The sequence below is a fragment of the Pelobates fuscus genome, chromosome 2, assembly GCF_036172605.1.
Source record: "Pelobates fuscus isolate aPelFus1 chromosome 2, aPelFus1.pri, whole genome shotgun sequence".
NCBI classification, from domain to species: domain Eukaryota; kingdom Metazoa; phylum Chordata; class Amphibia; order Anura; family Pelobatidae; genus Pelobates; species Pelobates fuscus.
This window is the reverse complement of record NC_086318.1, coordinates 365,118,421-365,139,371: the sequence shown is the minus strand read 5'-3', so window position 1 is coordinate 365,139,371 and position 20,951 is coordinate 365,118,421. Positions and strand designations below refer to the sequence as shown.

Sequence of the window (20,951 nt, the reverse complement as noted above, 5' to 3'; positions counted from 1 at the left end):
TAAATTACATAACTGCAACCCGATCTTACCTGATACCTGTTGGAGATGTGGACATTTGGTTGCTCTGCCCACCGCTCTGCATTTTTGGAATTAGTTACTCCCTAAAATCCGATCCATAACCAACCTCCCTATCTCATCTAGACCAGAGGTGATCCTATTATCACACACTCCCATATCTTTCACCAAGATCCTCAGGGCTTGTCTTCCCTTCCTGTTGTTAGCAGGCAAGGATTTGATACCACTTCAATGGAAATCAGCATGTCCCCTCTCTAACAGAACAGCAGATTAGGATAGAGGACATTCGATGTATGGAAGAACTAACTGCCTGTTCCCAAAACACACACACACTTTTGCAGCACTTGGCAACCCTCTGTGACTTTCCTTCGAACATAGAGGAAAGACAAAGGGAGGACACAGAGACACAATTTGCCTTAAGCGATAATGACAGACTCTCACTAATATACTAGGAATTATTTATGGCAGTGATAGAAGCTTACAGTCCTATGATGAATACAGCTCATCTTGATCATATCACACCATGTTGGACTTACTATCAGTCTCCTGGTTACATGTACATGGTTTTACTGCTTATGTTTTGTTCTGTTTTGTTTGACTTGGTTTATGTTGATCATTTTCTTCACCATGACATTCTGGGAAATAGTGTATTTACTTAAATCTAATGCGCACTTTTTTTGGAAAATAAAGTTTCTAAAATTTGAATGCGCATTAGATTTGATGGCACATTACATTCGGGTCAAAATTCGACATTCTCTGGCAAATTCACACAGGCAAGTTAAAACTGGTGAATTCATACAAGCGAATTAAAACTGGTGAATTCACACAGCCAAATTTCACCCCTGAAAAAGGGCTTAAGAAATATACTATGGTATATTAAATATAGACAACCTTCTGCACTCCAGATGTTGTGCACTACATCCATTCCCCATAATGCTCTTACACCCATAATGATGGCAAAGCATCATGGGAGGGCTAGTCCAAAACATATGGAGTGCCAAGGGTTGCCTATGCCTTGTATATAACAATTAAAAATTTTAATTGTAGCACAATGTTGTATGGTAGTATCTTCTTGCATAAATGCGCATTACATTCACCAGCAAAAACATTTTTCAGCTTCCAGGTTTCAAAAATTGAGGTGCGCATTAGATTTGATGGCGCATTAGATTTGAGTAAATACGGTATATTTTTGAAACAATTCTGAACAGACCAATGGATGCTGTATTGTGGATTTGTAACACTTGCTTAAACTAATTCCCCATATGTGATGATTTACTTAAAGTTTTTGTTTTGTTTTGTTTTTTATACATAAAAAGTAACTGTGCACCAATTTTTATTTTGGTTGTTGTCAATTTATTTTGATTCGATATACAAAATAAAGTATTATAACTTCAGGATTACTGAGTAAACTTGACTGCTCCTTAGCAGTTGTCAAAAAAACAGGCAAATAAACAGAATTGCTAAATTAATTGTATTACACTAGGCGTAAGGTGTGCTCTCTCTCTCCAAGGATAGGCAGGGAATGAAAGATTTACAAACAAGAATTTATATTAGGATTTAAGAATCAGGGTGGGGTGGGGGATTTGGGTGGGAAGGATTTGGGAGTTTAATAGTATATGAATAATAAAAAACATTTTAAAATTGCTGCTGCCATCTTCACCTATTGGCATGGGAGAACACAGGAGCCAGGCCCGTACTGGCCATCGGGCATACCGGACAATTGCCCAGTGGGTCGCGATGGCCATGGACCGAGGCTGGCAGGTGAGATCACAGGATCTCAGCGCGATCGGGCCCCCTGTGATGAAGTCAGCCGCTGTGAGGAAGTGACTGCCCCGGTCACTTCCTCACAGCAATCACCGCGCTAGAGGAAGAGAGGAGGAAGTCAGAGTAGGGACTCCCATCAGGCTGAGCCACCACTGGACATCAGGGAAAGTCCCCCTCCTGCACCTAAAAGGTAGGAAACAGGAGGGTGACTGAAATATTTTGTATATGTGTGTGTTTGTTTGCATGTCCGTGTATGTGTCTGTATGAATGTGTGTCTGTATGAATGTTTCTCTGTATGTGTTTCTGAATGTATCTGTATGTATCTGTGTGTGTCTGTGTGTGTGTGTGTGTGTGTGTGTGTGTATGTATGTGTGTGTGTCTGTATGTGTGTGTGTGTGTGTGTGTTTGTATGTATGTATGTGTGTGTGTATGTATATGTGTGTGTGTGTGTCTGTATGTATGTCAGTCGGTGTGTTTGTATGTGTGTCGGTATGCATGTGTGTATGTGTGTGTTTGTATGTATGTGTGTGTGTGTATATGTCTCTTTGTGTGTGTGTGTGTGTGTCTATGTGTGTGTCTGCATGTGTGGGGGGGCAACGTATAGGAGGTGGAGGGCAGACGTATGGGGGGAGTAGCGGGGAGTAGACGTATGGGGGTCCCCAGGACAATTTTTGTATTAGGGCCCTGTGGTTTCTAGTTACGCCTCTGCTACAAACTGGCCAAATGCACCACCCAACACTGGATCAATCAGTAAAGGTAATATATTGCTCCTAATGTGGAAATGGTCATGATGTTATACTGAGGTCCTGTGGTTGCTACAAATGAAACAAGAACAGGTACTTTCTCTTTCCCGCGTGGAACATACCAAATACATTTAAGCACAGTTAATCCTCAAATGCACTTGTTTATTTAATTTTAGTTGCATCATTGTGATAAAGCAATTGGCATTTGATTTGTATGGTGCTGATACACTTTTGTTTGGTGCACTTAGTTTTTTATTGTGTGCAGTAAATTCATTTGTTTAATGTCTGTAAGTTGGCAAGTAACAAAGTTTGATAACAAGATTCCAGTATAGTTCTCACACATATATCCGCGATGTGGCATTTGAGCCATGTGGCAACTGGCAACATAATACAAATTAACTTAATACAAATAAAACATTTAAATTCATTATTGGTGCATTCGTATGAATGTACTTTTGTATGTAATTTCATAGTGTAAATGCAGGGGTGCATGTGTGTGCTGTCTCTGGGTGCAAATGCAGGGGTGTATTTATGTAGAATCTTACTGTATAAACAAAGAGGTGTATGTCAGTGGAATGTCAATGTGTGCATGCAGGGGTGTATTAGCCTGGAATAGCACTGTGCAAATGCAGGGAGTGTCATTATGTAAATGCAGGGGTGTATATGAGTGGATGTAAATGAAAAGGTGTATTGAGTGGAGTGTCAGTATGTAAATACAGGGGTGTATTTGTAGGGAATGTCAATATGTGAATGCATCTATGCTCCATCTCTCCCTATTCTTTTCCCCCCGAATAATGAGTATTTATTTTCCCTTCCATGCTACTTCCCTATCCAATTGATTTCTTACATATTAGATCCTTTCCCACTTGGTTACTGAGTTTCTGTATGCTAAGTACCTCCATTCGGTCAGCCTCCTCGGTGCTACCAGGGGGCTTTGGAGTACTTCAGACCCAGTTGCCAGAACTACAGTGGTTATAGCTCTTTTCCTCTTGATGCCTTCTCTCCTGTTCAGAAGCAGTGATTATAGACTTTTTCCCCCACACATTAGCCAAGACTAAATGTAGAGGGTAGAATGAAACCTTTATAGCACACATATCTATTTATACAGATAAAATTTGGATTTGACTTCTAGGGGGTCCTCCACACAATACAATGGCAAGTACAGTAATCCCCTCCCTGGACCACTCTGTCTGGGGTCTTAATTGTGTTAGTCCCAGCTATCAAGATGGACTCCATCCCGGACTTAGAGGAAAGATGTACACAAAGTCCCCCAGAACTCATTTTCTGTCACGACTAGTAATGTGGTCCAGCACGCAGAAACTATGTAAACATATACATAAGTAAGAAAAGGAAAATAATAGGATAGAGCGTAAACCGGACCTTAGAATGGCCGGACTAATACGCTAGAGACAGAGAATGGTCAAAGGGAAAGCCGAGGTCAAGGAAGCCAGAAAATACTCAATACCGAAAAAACAAGCCAAGTCAGGGAAACCAGAGATCAGAATAACCAGGGAAACGCCAAGGATCAGGATACCAGGAAATCAGAAACACAGAATCAGCACTTTCAGGAAACCAGGAAACTGAAACCACGACATGGCAAAGTAATGGGGAAAGCTAGGGGTTTAAATACCCCTCTCTAGGCTATGATTGGTCAGAGGGCGACCTCTGACCCCAAAACGTGCGTGTGCGTTGACGTCGTGACGTCACGCACACGTTGGTATAATTCTCGGGGGCGGGGCTAGCAATAGACGCGACCACGCGGTCGGCGCCATCTTGGATCTGGGCGCGATGCCCGGAAGAACTACGTGCGCGGTTCCCGGCTCGCCGACGAGCAGGTAAGCTCGTGTAGTCGGAGCGGTCGTGCCGGTCGGGCACGACCGTGAGGCTCGGCGGGCCGGTGACCGCAACAGTACCCCCCACTCGAAGACCGCGCACCGGGCGGGAAGGACCCGGCTTAAGAGGAAAGCGGTTGTGAAATTACCGGATAAGACGGGGCGCATGGACCCGGTCAGCAGGAACCCAACAACGTTCCTCGGGACCATAACCCTTCCAGTCAACGAGATAGGACAAGACACCTCTGGATAATTTGGAGTCCATGATAGAATGGACTTCGTATTCTTCTTGATCACCCACTACCAAGGGCGGAGGAGGAGTGGATACCCTGGTGTAGCGATTGCAAGTAAGGGGCTTGAGCAGAGACACATGGAAAGTATTCGCTATTCTCATATGAGCCGGTAGTGCCAAAGAATAGGTCACTGGATTAACACGTTGGGTAACTCGAAAGGGACCAATGTACCGAGGGGCAAATTTCATGGATGGGACCTTAAGCTTGATATGTCTTGTGGAGAGCCACACCCTGTCACCTGGAAGATAGACAGGATTAGCGCCCCGTTTCTTGTCAGCTTGGACCTTTGCTCGGAATGAGGCTTTTTGCAGAGCTGAATGGACGGAATCCCAGGTATCATGAATCGATTCTAAACGGGTGTTCAAAGCGGGGATATCTGTGTCTGAGAATGCAGAAGGTAAAACAGTGGGGTGATAACCCTGATTAACAAAGAATGGACTGTGATTAGAAGATTCATGAGTGGCATTGTTTCTGGCGAACTCAGCCATGGGTAAGAGCTCATACCAGTTAGATTGATTGGCATTTATAAAGCAACGTAAATAAGCTTCTAAAGACTGATTCGCCCTCTCTGCTGCTCCATTAGTTTGAGGGTGATATGCTGATGAAAAGGAGAGTTCGACGCCCAATTGTTTGCAAAAGGAACGCCAAAACCTAGAAACAAACTGGGTACCTCTGTCAGATACTATGTTTTTGGGTACATCGTGCAACCGAAAGATCTCTCTCAAGAATATTTGAACTAGATCTTGGGCAGATGGTAATTTTTTAAGTGGGACGAAATGTGCCATCTTCGTGAATCTATCAATAACCATAAGAACTGTATTAAACCCGTTAGAACTGGGTAGATCCACAATGAAATCCATGGCCAAGTGGGTCCATGGAGCACTAGGTATGGGCAGTGGTTGTAACAGTCCAGGAGGTGACCTAGGAGGAACTTTAGAAACGGCACATATTTGACATGCCCCAACATAATCTTTGATATCGTTTCTAAGAGCAGGCCACCAAAATCTCCTGGAGACGGCTGAGAGAGTTTTATGGACTCCAGGATGGCCCGCTGTGAGGTTGTCATGGAACAAATCTAGTACCTTCTTTCGAAACTGAGGTGACACATACAGTTTGTCCGGAGGTTTTCCCACAGGTGCCTGAGTTTGATCTGCTATTATGGCACAGAAGAGTGGAGAAGACACTTCGGACACAGTAGTGGCAATGAGGCATTCAGGAGGTACAATAGGATATATCACCTGTTCTGGTACTTCATCTGTCTCAAACTGCCGAGAAAGTGCATCTGCCTTGGTGTTTTTAGTACCAGGCCTGTACGTAATTACGAAATTGAATCGGGAGAGGAACAATGACCACCTAGCCTGACGAGACAGTCTCTTAGCGTCCCCAATATAAGCCAAATTCTTATGATCAGTAAAGATCAAAAGTGGCTCTTTGGAACCTTCCAAGAGATGCCTCCATTCCTTAAGGGCAAGTACAATGGCCAAAAGTTCCCTATTCCCTATGTCGTAATTCCTCTCTGCAGGTGTGAGTTTGCGAGAGTAAAATCCACAGGGATGTAAAGGCGTATCAGGACTTTCTCTTTGAGACAGAATGGCTCCAACTCCTGTTTCTGATGCATCCACCTCGAGGATAAATGGTTTGGATGGATCAGGATGGGTCAGGACAGGTGCTGAGGAAAATAAAAATTTTAATTGTTCAAATGCCTCTCTTGCTTCTTTGGGCCAAGATATACAATTTGCTCCTTTTTTTGTTAAATTGGTTATAGGGGAAATCACGGAGGAAAATCCCCTTATGAATTTGCGGTAGTAATTTGCAAAACCTATAAAGCGTTGAGTAGCTTTAAGGCCCTTGGGTAATGGCCACTGTAAGACTGCCTCCAGTTTGCGAGGATCCATCTGGAAACCAGACGGAGATATAACGTATCCAAGGAATTGTATCTCCGTTTGGTCAAACTGGCATTTTTCCAGTTTACAGTAAAGGCCGTTTTGTAACAGGGTTTTCAGTACAATTCTCACATGATTGTGATGTGTCTCTAGATCTGGGGAATAGATGAGAATGTCGTCCAAATACACTAGAACGAACATGTGAAGGTACTCTCTTAGGACATCGTTAATAAAATCCTGGAATACCGCTGGAGCGTTACATAATCCAAACGGCATAACCAGGTATTCGTAATGTCCCATTCTGGTGTTAAATGCGGTCTTCCATTCGTGACCGTTCTTAATCCTGACTAGATTGTATGCACTTCGGAGATCGAGCTTGGTAAAGACTCGAGCTCCCTTCAATCTGTCAAATAGCTCTGATATAAGGGGAATAGGGTAGGCGTTTTTAATGGTAATCCTATTCAAACCCCTATAATCAATACAAGGGCGTAGGTCTCCTTCTTTTTTAGAGACAAAGAAGAATCCAGCCCCGGCTGGTGAGGAGGACCTACGGATATGACCCTTTCTGAGAGCATCCTTAATATATTCCTCCAAACAAAGATTTTCCTGGGGGGACAAGGCATAGATTCCTCCCTTGGGAGGCATAGTCCCTGGTAATAAATTTATAGTACAGTCATAAGGTCTATGAGGAGGTAACCCTTCTGACTGGACCTTGTTAAATACCTCTTTCAAATCCATATACTGCTGTGGAATTTGTGTGGTCAAGGGAGGTGTAACAGGAACATTGATGGTGCAAATAGGTTGTGGGATTTGCTTAAAGCAAACACCTTTGCATCTCTCACCCCAACTCACAATCTCTCCTTCAATCCAATCCAAACGTGGATTGTGTTTCAGGAGCCAAGGAAAACCGAGTATTATCGGCACTGTAGGTGAAGATATAATTTGAAAGGTCATTTCTTCAGAACGGAGAATACCCACTGAAATAGTGATTGGCAGAGTTTCGTGTGTGATGAAAGGCTGGGTAAGAGGCCTTCCATCAATGGCCTCGACTGCTATAGGTTTCTCTTTATGTCTTAAGGGCATGAGATGTTTTGCAGAGAATTCTTTGTCTAGGAAATTCTCCGCTGCCCCAGAGTCAATCATAGCCTCACACTGAACAGTAGTGTTCTTGAAAGATAAGGTTACTTTGACAAGGAAACGGTTCTTAGTCAATTTAGGGGACATATACATCACACCTAAGGTCGGTCCCCGTACGTGCCTTAGGTGTGCAAGTTTTCCGGCCGAACCGGGCATGACGATCTTAGATGTCCCTTCTTGCCACAATACATACATAACCCCTCGTTACGTCTGTGTTGTCTCTCTGCCTCAGTGAGTTTAGCGCTACCCAATTGCATGGGTTCAGGTTCCGGAAGAGGAGTTTGGCTACTCACCACTGGGTTAGAGAAACGAGGGGCTATGGACAAATTAGAACGTCTGTTACGTTGTTTGTTTTTCTCTCTCTCTCTGAGCCGGTTATCAATGTCTATCATGTATGCAATAAACTCGTTAAGATTAACCGGAAGGTCTCTAGCTGCAGTCTCATCTTGTATACTCTCAGCTAGACCCTCAGAGAAAGCAGCCACCAGACCACTATTGGTCCAATCAACCTCAGATGCGAATGTCCTGAACTCTATTGCATAATCGGCTACAGAACGACTGCCTTGCTTGATTCTCATAAGGGCTTTGGCAGCGTTCTTCTCCCTGCCTTTAGGTTCAAACGTAGCCTTAAAGGCCGTAAGAAAAGTATTGTAATCACGGGCTACTGCGTCACCACTTTCCCATAAGGGGTTAGCCCAGGTTAAGGCCTTTCCTGTTAATTGGTTCATCAGATAGCCAATTTTCGATCTATCTGTTGGGAATGAACCTGGGGAGGCCTCAAAGTGGTATTCAATTTGGTTTAAAAAACCTCGGAATTCCTTGGAATCACCTCCATAGCGAGGGGGCGGTGACAAGGTTATGGACGGTGGTTTATGTGGTACGGGAACCACTACAGGTGGCGGAACCACAGGTGGTACCGGAGGGACCTCTAAATAGGCAGTCCTCTGGAGCAAGGTCTGAAATGCCTGGGCAAATTGGTCTAACCTGTGGTCCATATCCTCCACCCTACTCTCACATGCGATCATATGCTTGCATAGTTCTGCAGGATCCATGGCCATGTCGTAATGTCACGACTAGTAATGTGGTCCAGCACGCAGAAACTATGTAAACATATACATAAGTAAGAAAAGGAAAATAATAGGATAGAGCGTAAACCGGACCTTAGAATGGCCGGACTAATACGCTAGAGACAGAGAATGGTCAAAGGGAAAGCCGAGGTCAAGGAAGCCAGAAAATACTCAATACCGAAAAAACAAGCCAAGTCAGGGAAACCAGAGATCAGAATAACCAGGGAAACGCCAAGGATCAGGATACCAGGAAATCAGAAACACAGAATCAGCACTTTCAGGAAACCAGGAAACTGAAACCACGACATGGCAAAGTAATGGGGAAAGCTAGGGGTTTAAATACCCCTCTCTAGGCTATGATTGGTCAGAGGGCGACCTCTGACCCCAAAACGTGCGTGTGCGTTGACGTCGTGACGTCACGCACACGTTGGTATAATTCTCGGGGGCGGGGCTAGCAATAGACGCGACCACGCGGTCGGCGCCATCTTGGATCTGGGCGCGATGCCCGGAAGAACTACGTGCGCGGTTCCCGGCTCGCCGACGAGCAGGTAAGCTTGTGTAGTCGGAGCGGTCGTGCCGGTCGGGCACGACCGTGAGGCTCGGCGGGCCGGTGACCGCAACATTTTCCCTGGACAGCAACCTGCACATCATATGTCCCCGTCCAAATTGAACCCTGATCGGAGCAAACAAGTTGCGACTATTCTCTGATCCAGTGAGAAGTTCCATGCTTGCAGCTGCTTTGTGTCCCGGTTTTACAAAAGAGGGTTCCTAGATCTCTGGGAAGAGGAGTGATTGCAAGTCCTAGATACCTCATCACCTCCTCAACATCCTCTCCAAATAGCACTGTTATTGGTGGTCAGGGGACTTAGCAACAATCAACCAAAGGTTCACTAGACTGTGACACAGTTCCAATCCGGTGAACATTTCCACAGCAATTCATGATGCCTCCTGATCAGGCATTTAGTAAGCAGAATGAACCCCATCGATTCTAAGAGGTCCCAATCTACTCTTGGAGTAGACAACGTATCCAGCCATAACCCCTCCCTTCAATAGCCCCTTTCTTGATTCTTTTTGTGGCTCTTGAGACCGGGTCCATAGTCTGTGGTAGGAGGATGGCCTAAAAGCCGATCCACAAGACATGGGCACAGAGGCTTCCGTCACAACTAGCATCTAGTTGTGCAAGAAAAATGCATGGAGCTGGGCATTAGTACATTTTAAACTCCACACACGCCCTCAGCAGATGTGTCTAGAACTTACCTGCTGATGGCAACTCTGATCCCCAAGCTTTCAGAGCCTTACCTGCTTCACTACACTTAGCAGATGGATTATTACAATGCCCAAAACCTCCTGGCATCATAGCGATAGCATTAAGAAGGCGTCATTATGGTGCCTGGAGACAGGAGTGTTCTTTTAAGAATTTTATTATTCGCTTATCACAGCCCTGAAGTCAATGTATATGTGGTACATTTTCAGTTGTGGTAACCAGAGATATGAAGTTCTCAATAATGAAACCTGAAGGAAATATGACTTTTCTGCATTTACTCAGACTTTGATGATATACAATGATGTTGTTTGTGATTATAGCAGATACATATTTTTTGCAGGTATCAGGTAAGATTTTCTAGGCTTATGAAAAATAAAAAGTATTTTCCTAATGTGTGTAGCAGTTGTGTATGTTTTGTTTTTTTGTTTTTTATTAACCATTAAAAATAAATTGTAAGTCTTATATTTTCCTATCTAATAAAATGATATCTAATGTGTCAAGATTGTGTGACTTTGAATTTTATTGTATTCGTAGTGTGTAAAAATTGAAATGTCCGCTTTTTTTCTTTAATTTTAATAATATAATTAGCACCATAGCTACAAGATCATTGGTCTCATTGATCTGTCTCTTCTTTTTTTTTTTTTTTTTCGTGACTTTGTCTTCTTCAGCAATACCTGGTGGTGGAGAAAATATCAGTCCCGACCGACCTGATGTTCTCAAGGCCGTTGACTTTGCCATGATGGAGTTCAATAGAAAATCAAATGATGACTACCTCTTCAAGGTTATAAAGGTTCTAACTGCTAAATCCCAGGTAATAAATATATGGGGTAATTCACTGAAAAGGAAATGCAAATCCGTGACCGAGGAATTTCAAATTCTAGGTCAATATAACGGAGTTTGGAAAGCTGCATATATAGATGACTTATCTATTTCAGCTGTTTGAACCTACATTTTGCATTTGTCTTGTCAATTCTCCACCATTCCTAGTCTAGTGCACTAGTTCATCAAATTAAGTTTTGCACCACAAATTACTGTTAACAAATCCTGTTTTCACCTGCAGTTCATTATAAAAATATATGTATTCTTTTATACTGTTATCTTGATTTATTTTCTTTTTAATATTTTTCCTAGACTGTTCAAGGACTACTTTATTTCTTGGAAGTTGAAATTGGAAGGACACAATGCAAGAAAGACAACAACAGTGATGTAATATTCTGTGACCTGGTTAAAAACTCAGATTTGGATCAGGTAATTAGAATATAATTGAAATACTGTGCAGCATGTATGAAAGAAATTCAAGAGAGAAGCTATTTAAAGAGCAAAGCTAAATTCTAGATAACTATCATGGTTATTCCCTAAACACCAGATTTTGTCCAGATGGACACAATCTGGTGGAAATGGCCAAATTCCAACCAGAATGGCAATTGTCATATTTACTAAAACCAAAATTGGTTAGAATTAAGTCAACCTGATTAATATGCACTGGGATACATTCGGTAACATCATTATTTTCGCGTTTGATTGTTTGCAAAGCACAAAATCGGATCTAGATGTCACCACCGAGATGCACTTTCTCAAATTATTCACTAGCTTGTGAATGATCATTTCAAGTACTACTTGCCTGCTGGCTACTAGCTTGGCCAGTTGGCAAATAGTTAAATAACCCTCAGTAGTGCGAGGGCTAACCATGTGACGACTGACCAGCAATTGCTAATGTTAATGGAAACATAGAAAAACCTATGGGGTCAAAGAGACCTCCATATTACTATAAGGGAGGTGGGGCATATCTACTAAACATTTAAAACTATTGCTGCCAGTTGTTTTGAAGTTGCTAGAAAAGCCCCATCCCATAGTGATGACGCCTGTAAAAGAACAGGAGTCTATGGGCATCAGGTGGGTGACCAATCAGAATGCTCTAATGATAATTCAAAGTGTAGCAAAAAAAACCTTTATATAGGCTTTTCCTGCCTCAAAGCTCTCTCTGCATGGAGCCCTCATGTGGCGAATATCGATGTTTTTCATTTATTAATTTTTTCTTGGGATTTTTGTGAATCAGGTGTTTTTTTTGCTTTCCATAATTGTGTTGTGGTATTATGGATTTAAATTTTGCCTTTCTAAATGTCTTTCAACTTTTAAAACTTTTTTTAGTTTGGCAACTGGCTTGCAAGTGCTAGCCAGACGTTACTTAATTAACCATCACATTACCATGGATGGTTAGTCCGGCTAAAGTGTGGACCAATTTCAAAGTCCAAAAATGCCCGGTGGGCCACGATGGCCATGGGCTGATGCCAGCAGGGGAGATCACAGGATCTCCCCTATTGGCCCATGCAGAGCTGGCGCTATCCGAGCACCGGCCCTGCTGTGTGCCTTCATGGGCGTGTGGGGAGATCAAAGATCTCCCTCACCGGCCCACAGGCACTGATATGCAGCGGCCGGCTGGGGAGGGAGGCAGGAGAGGATCCAGGGAGCCCTAGCCAGCAGTTCCGCCGGTTTCTTCTCGCAAGGTTGGAGCATTGCCGCGGTTACCGCAGCAAATCTCAGATCTCGCGAGAGTGAACTCTAGCCCTGCAGGCTAGAGTTCACTCACCACTAGGACCACCAGGGATGGCAGCACCTCCCCCCTCCATGGCATGGGTATAATTTTTTTTTTTATTAAAAAAAAATACATATTTAAATTGAAAAAAGCATATTCACACAAACACAGCACTCTCCCACTAACAGCACCCTCACACACACGCACACTCACACTCACACTAACAGCACCCTCAAACACACACACAGCACACTCTCACTAACAGCACCCTCACACACACACAGCACACTCACACACACAAACAGCACACTCACACTAACAGCACCCTCACACACACAGCATGCTCACACTAACAGCACCCTCACAAACACATAGCACTCACACTCACACAGCACCTTCAGACACACACAGCACCTTCACACACACAGCAGCCTCACACACAGCACCCTCACACAAACAGCACCCTCAGACACACACAGCACCCTCACACACACAGCACTATCAGACACACACAGCACCCTCACACACAGCACACTCTCACACACACAGCACCCTCACACACACAGCAAACTCTCTCACACACACACACATATTATATAAAATATTTTATTATAACATATATTATATAAAATAACCCTCACTGAGTTAACAGACAAAGAAAATTAGAAACATTGAATGTGACAGCAGATAAGAACACCCTCACACACACAGCACCCCTCTTACACACACACACTGCACCACTCACATACATGCTGCACCCTTCACACATACAAACAGCACACCCAACACACTGCGCCCCTCACACATACAATACATCCATACATATATATGTATGTATATATATATATATATATATATATACTACAGTACCCCTCACACTGCACCACTACACACATTACGCTCCAGATACACACTAGATCCCTTACCCTATATACACTCTGAATTCTCTACACACACACACACAAACACAATCTCTCATACACACTCTGGGTCCTTTACACATTAGATCCCCTACACAAACACTGCACCACTTACACACACTACATTCCTGACATGCAAACTCTGGATCCCCAATACACACACTACATTCCTTTTAAGCAAACACATAGAACATTCTCTAAACACACACTCTCTACATCCCCTATACACACTATGTCACCTATATACACACACACTCTACAGCCCATATGCACACACTCGCTACATCCCCTATACACACTATGTCACCTATATACACACACACTACAGCCCATATGCACACACTCGCTACATCCCCTATACACACTATGTCACCTATATACACACACACTCTACAGCCCATATGCACACACTCGCTACATCCCCTATACACACTATGTCACCTATATACACACACACTACAGCCCATATGCACACACTCGCTACATCCCCTATACACACTATGCCCCTATACACACGCTCTCTACAGCCCCTAGCCACACATATTACACCACAAACACGAATGAAATCAACCTATTTACACAATACCACACCACAACCAGCTCACTCTACACGCACACAATCCCACAAGCAGGCTCCAAACACATGCACAATATGCTTTCCTGGCCCTTTTGTCCTCTGGTATCCCACTTATGGAGGCACCAGAGACAAGTTAAAAGCAAACACAGCACAAACATGTTATTACATTTGCTTGCGCTGCGCAGAACAAATACCGGGCCTTTTTCTCATGCTAGAGCTCTTCACCGAGGCTCTGCGCATTGAACCAACATGCTCACTTTGAAAGGGGGCGTGCTTATCATTAGTCATGACAAAACACCCTCTCTGGCCTGCCCACTTCTCAGGGGGGCCGCTGTAATAAAAAAAAATTTTTCCCCAGTCCGGCCCTGCTAAAGAGTGTGAACAATGTCCAAATGGCCTTGTATGCAGTTGGATGGTTTTGATTCGTTTGGTATAATAAAATTTCCTATGGGTTGGACTATTTTTATTTTTTTAAAATTTTTTTGTTTTTGTTATCTTTCTTTATTCCATTTCTGGCGGTAGCCAGAGTATATGGTGTCAATTACTTTTAACCTCAAAGGTGTGATGTGTGCACACAACACAAGGGTGCATACTAGCATTGTGCACTTTAGAAGGAATACCAGAATTTACCAACTCTTTTGTCATTTTCAGAGCAAATTTGAGAGTGTGTCTCAGTAAGCTCAGAGGCTCAATGAACACAGTCAGGGTCATTCGCTAGAGTGGGATTTGTTGGGAATTCAAAGAGAAGTAGAAATATCAGGCCAAAATAGCTAAACTGGAAACATTCTCCAAGTCAGCTATGCTTCAAGTTTAACTACTTTGGTCTGAGTTTGAAACTCACTTTGAATTCCTGACAATTTTCACTTTGGTGAAAAACCCTATCTGTATTTTGGACTTGCCTCTATCACACATAGAAATAGTAATATAACACCAAAAGGAAGAGAAAAATTAAAAGACCTGGCGTAATTCAAGGACAAGATATGTCTTAGAGCATTTTTTTTTTTGTAATTCTTTATTTTTGAGTGCATGGGCTCTGCCACAATAGCGTTCGTAAGCATAGATATATCACATTGATGTTATATTTATGGCATTTGAGCAGTGCACAATTTTTATATATAAATGCATTAACAGAGCATGGTTTACTATCGGTTACTCATTACAATGACATTTACTCGCTTATTCTGCGCTTGTTATGAAGAGCATGCATGCTAGCGAGGGTCAGTGCTTGCAATATAACTGTTTGAAACATAAAGTGAGAGCATTGATTTTAAGAGTACAAATAGTTCCACCTAGCTACGCTGGCATCTTAGCTTAATATGCAGACCTCATCTTTGGCTATAAGTGAAGAGATTTATGAAATGAAAACCATGGTATTTAAGTGTAGGCTACCAACAAAATGGGAGGTGAGTGCATGGTCTGGATGCTTTTTAAGTCTCGTTAATGAGTCCTCCCAGCCTTTCTTATGTTCTGCTTGTCAGGACAGGTGAGGTGTGTGATTGGTTTGGGCAATATACCGTAATGCAATTTATGGTCTGCATTTGTGAATTAAATGAACATTAGTACATTACTCAATGTTAGGTACACCTTATGAGAAACTCTGCATGTTGCTGTTCAGATTATTAGACAGGTTTGTGTCCATATGTCAGTCCCAGAGGCTCCATGCCTCTATTTCTCTTAGCGCTTGCCTGTAGAGTTGTCTTCGGGAGCTCAGCTTCCCCCAGAGGGGGGAGTGTGCTGGGGTGGTTTGGTTAGTGCGTGTTTTGTCTTGGTCTGCTGTAGGGCCGCCATCTTGGCTAGGATCTGACCGCCCTGCGTGCTGCGGGGTTTCGTTGCTTGGGCTATCTGAGGCGTGGGGAAAGTCATCCCCAGCGAGGACCTGGATGTCCCCCACCAGTCCATAGGGGGGGCAGCAGGGCTTTTGTTCTCTCGCTTGTGAGTACGTTCTGGGTCGTGGGATCGGCCGCCTCCCCCGGACCTCGGGTCCCGCTCTGTAGTAGGCCGCATGGCTGGCGTCTGTTTTTTTTCGGCGTTCCGGCGCCGGGCAGGTATCATTATGTAGCTTGAGTCCTCCTGTGCCCTTTGCTGGTCACCATTTGCCGCTAGCGCCGTCAGTTTGCTCATTTTCACCAATCTTTTGTCTGTTGCTGCAGCCAGCTTAGAGCATTTTATTATATTAATATTATTGAAGTTATTATTATTTAGGTTGTTATTCACATTTTATTGCATGTTATGTAGACTGTTTACAAATTTTTTACTTTATTTATTTTTTACGTTTTTTTTATTTTAAATATAGCTTTATGCTTGCCTTGTTTTCGAAAAATGTTGTCAATGGCTTCCAAAAGTTGAGTTGTTTTTTAATGTTTTTTTTGTTTTTTTTATATTGCAGATATCCGTTTGGGAATTCCAAGTCTGGGACAATCTATGGTTACGCAAGAAAACACTTGTTAGTTACTCTTGTACAACACAGTGAGCAGGAGCTATTCAGAAACACACACTGATATCACACTGAAACAAATTTCTTTAACAAATGTTTAACATACTTATTTAACTTAGTATGTATGCTATAAAATGTTTTTTTTTTATAAATCACTAAATGTAAAAGATTTTCAACAATCTCATCAACAAAATCAGACAAACACAGATGCACCCACACATATGTTAGGGGCACATTTTAGGCTATTTAGTAATTTTATTTTGTTGAGATTGCTTTAGTGCCAGCAAACCTGCCTCCACTCTCCTAACCTGCAAAACCCTTCAGCTCTCTAATCAGAGGGCATGGAAGTGCAGCGTCAAGCCATGTCTCCAAGCCCTCTGAGTATGTATGTCAGTATGTATGTGTATGTATATATGTATGTCAGTATGTGTATGTATATATCTGTCTGTCTGTATGTATGTCAGTATGTATGTATGTCTGTCAGTATGTATGTCTTATGTGTGTGTGTGTGTGTCTGTTTGTATGTTAGTATGTGTCTGTATATGTCTGTGTGTCTGATTCATTTTGTGTGTATGTCTGTTAGTATGTATGTGTGTGTGTGAGTATGTGTGTATCTTTGTGTGTGTGTGTATTTATGTCCTTTTTGTATCAGTGCGTGTGTTTGTGTTTGTGTCTGTGTGTGTATTCCTGTGGGCAGGGTTTGAAGGGGGGATTTGAGGGCAGGCTTGGAGGTGGGCCCCTGGGGGCCCAGACCTTGAGCAGTGTTAGGGGCCCCATAATTTCTGATGGATCAGTGTGATTATGCAAAACAGACTCCGGTGTCGGGTTTCTCTTTTCTGTTGTTGCACAATACTGCCCTGTTTCAGCTATAAGATGGGTGGGTAAAAGGGAAGGGGGATATCCTGAAGAAACTCCCCTTGCTGACAGGCGCACCCAACAATGCAAACTAACCATGTTTATAGTAAGTTTATAAACATTTATTACATCTTTACCAACATTTTTTATTTTTTTGCTTTATTTCGTTTATTTTGTTTTGCATATTTGTCTAAAAGTGTTTGCTTGCTGGTTTACAAAAAATTTTTGAATGATGCATGTCCCTTTAATTATCTCCTATCTCTTAAAGTATTTTTCGAGTGGAGGAAGATGTCATTGTGTCCATGAGGTTATTCTAAAATTGACATGCTCTGTAAGAAAATGAGGATCAAGCCACTTTATATTATTTACTAAAGTGTGAATTGTCAGGAATAGAGATGTCCCGAACAGTTCGCCGGGAACTATTCGCCAGCGAACATAGCTTGTTCGCGGTCGCCGCGGCGGGCGAACATATGCGATGTTCGGTCCGCCCCCTATTCGTCATCATGGAGTAAACTTTGACCCTGTACCTCACAGTCAGCAGACACATTCCAGCCACTCAGCAGCAGACCCTCCCTCCCAGACCCACCCACCTCCATGACAAATAGGGGGCGGACCGAACATCGCATATGTTCGCCAGCCGCGGCGACCGCGAACAAGCTATGTTCGCCGGCGAACAGTTCCCGGCGAACTATTCGGGACATCTCTAGTCAGGAATTCAAATTGAAATTCAAAGTGCATTTTACATTTTCAACAAATATTCTACAGTTCAATTCTTTTCCAGTTTGTCTAGTGCGGTCAGTTTTGGTTTGAGTTCACTTTGAACTCAATCTCTCTCTTTCTCGCTCTCTCTGTCTCTCATCCCTTGGCATGTTGATAAAAAGAAGGGGATAACATTAATGGCATCAGTTATGAGCTACAGCTGCCTTCAAAAATTGTAACCCGTCCATCAAATACCCATATAACAGTAAACCTACATTTTGCTGTTTAAACCGAATACAGGGACTGAACCATCTTTTGAAATACATTGATCATGTTCAGATACTTCAAATCTTATCCTTAATGTAATATGTGGCAGAACACCAGCCCATAAAGGGTCCTGAGCAGGGCCGGCCTTAGGCATTTGGGCGCCCTGTGCAAAAAATCTTCACAGAAGTGTAAACTGTGGTGTCCGGCAGTAAGGTTGCGTGGCTAGTTATGTATGTGTGTCTGCATCTGGCTTTTTAGATATGTGTGAGTGGCTAATTATGACCTTGATGTAATAAGCTTTCCGAATGATTTAATATAGTTTGAAATACTTTCCAGATTTATCTGCAAAAATTCCCTTAGACTTTACTGGTGACTTCTGTAGATAAATAATTAGTAAAGTGTTTTTTTAATGCATTTACACGGCTGTATGCACTAACTATAATCATAGATTAAAACACAGTACATAACAAGCAGAAATATACACATACATATATACACATTCAATTGTCAAGATATGGTTTTTTTTACATGTCTGCAATGTCTGCAATGTCCTTTCAATAAATGCATTAAATTTACTTTCTATGCTGTTTATTTATTTTTTTACATTTTGGGGGTGGGTTGGGGCAGGGAATAACAAAGGGCACTTGCCAGCAAGGGGAAGTGACATCATCAAAGGAGGAGTTGACTACTAGGAGACCTTGGCCAGAATATAGGTAGGTATTAGCTTTATTGTTTATAAGGGATGAGACATGGGTAAGAAAAGTCACTTTAACCAACTTAACTTAACTTGTATTAAAACACTGGAGTAAGTTACCTTTTTCAATTGAATTCATTCAAGACTTTTAGGTTCATATCAGTTTTACTTAAATACTGATTTAATGACAAATGCAAGTAGAAAAAAAGTTTGAGATGCACAAATGGGTCATGTACAAAATTTTACTTTTTTCTAATACATTCTTTATTTATGTCGTTTTTTCCATTTTTGTTTGACAAGGTAAGATGTTACAGAATAAAGAAAAGGAATTAAGGGTAAAGGACATAACAATACAGTCAAGTGGTGGCAAAATATCATATTGCATCCATAAACGCATAAAATTATTCTGTGTCGTAGGAGTTAGAGGGTTCCTCAGCATTGATAACACTTTGTCGGAATTTGCAGTCTCAATGTAGCGGTAGAAATACCTCCCATATTGTGAGGTAGGTATTGCAGAGGGTAACAAAGATAGAAGCTTTGAGGATTATCTACTCTCCGTTGTTATTGCATACCAGGGGGGTGCGGGGGGGGGGGGGGAGGGATTATGTTCCCTCGCTAGATTTTTAATTTGTTCTCTTTTGCAACTAGGTGCGTTCTGAAGTTGTGGAGTTTGAAGAGGATTTAGCACTATGATATCACCTGTGCGTGGTGGGGAAGGATGTGCTTGCCATTGCTGATAGAGTATTCAAAGCGTGCCAAAATTTGACTTTTTATCCATTTTTTTCTTATGCTTTTCCTATTTGCGTCTCACATAAAAATATTCCTTACGGCGTCTCATTCATCATCTTATTTCCTGTTCCATTATCGTTATTTATTTATTTTTTATTATTCAAAGTTTTTATTGTAAATCAGCAAAGGTTAAGCACAGTAAGTTATCACATGATACAGGAAAATGTAGCATCTTTTTTTATAAGAAGTAGATTAACATGACATATTTAAGAAATAACACAAATGAGTATTTTTAATTTTTCATTCATTCAAGGCTTTGCAGGACATAAGGATGGAGTAAATAGTGCTGTAAATTGTGTGTGTGTGTGGGGGGGAGGGAGGGGGCTTGAGTGCAGGGGATTTTAACACATTACAGAAAAGAAAGGAAAATTATATGGTTGAGTAACAGTTTTATACATAAGAACATGTTGCATGTGCATAAAACCAATGTTAACGTGAAAATTTTTTTAAACAGCCGCCTTAGTCAGCAGCCCAAAGAAGAAGAGTGTTTTTAATTGCTCAGCCCAGCTGCTGATAACAAATTGAATTATCATAATTTTATATCTATAGACATGAAATGTGTTAAGTGGCGAGAGTTTTACAAATGTAAACAGCAAGAGGCTTAACTAGAAACCACGTGGCCCCGGTGCAAAAACAACTCATTTATGTTCCTTCTCCTTTCTGCTCCTTGCTTACTCTTCCTGTAGGCAGTCTCTCTCCCCCTCCCTCACTTCCTTGATCTATAGGCTCTCTCTCCCCCTCCCTCACTTCCCTGATCTATAGGCTCTCGCTCCCCCTCCCTCACTTCCATGATCTGTAGGCTTTTTCTCCCACTCCCTCACTTCCCTGATCTATAGGCTCTCTCTCCCCCTCCCTCACTTCCCTGATCTATAGGCTCTCTCTCCCTCCCTCACTTCCCTGATCTATAGGTTCACTCTCCCCCTCCCTTTCCTCACTAACCTGATCTGTAGGCTATTTCTCTCCCCCCCCCTTCCTCACTTACCTGATCTGTAGGCTGCCCCCCATGTCTCACTTCCCTAATCTATAGGCTGCCCCCCCTATGCCTCACTTCCCTGATCTATAGGCTGCCCCCCTATGCCTCACTTCCATGATCTATAGGCTATCTCTCCCCCCCTTCCCTCACTAACCTGATCTGTAGGCTGCCCCCCCATGCCTTACTTCCCTAATCTATAGGCTGCCCCCCCT

The 20,951-nt window shown here is 42.5% G+C and overlaps 1 protein-coding gene across 1 annotated transcript in view; it reads left to right on the top strand.

Annotated features, from left to right (window-relative positions):
• Positions 1 to 16,523, top strand: part of LOC134585907 (cystatin-like) — a 119,625-nt gene extending 103,102 nt beyond the window's left edge. Inside the window, exons 2-4 of the mRNA XM_063441389.1 lie at positions 10,667 to 10,809; positions 11,130 to 11,246; positions 16,415 to 16,523. Coding sequence (XP_063297459.1) covers positions 10,667 to 10,809; positions 11,130 to 11,246; positions 16,415 to 16,498 — 344 coding nt within the window. The 3' untranslated portion in view covers positions 16,499 to 16,523. The remainder of the gene's footprint in view (positions 1 to 10,666; positions 10,810 to 11,129; positions 11,247 to 16,414) is intronic.
• Positions 16,524 to 20,951: the final 4,428 nt, after the last annotated feature.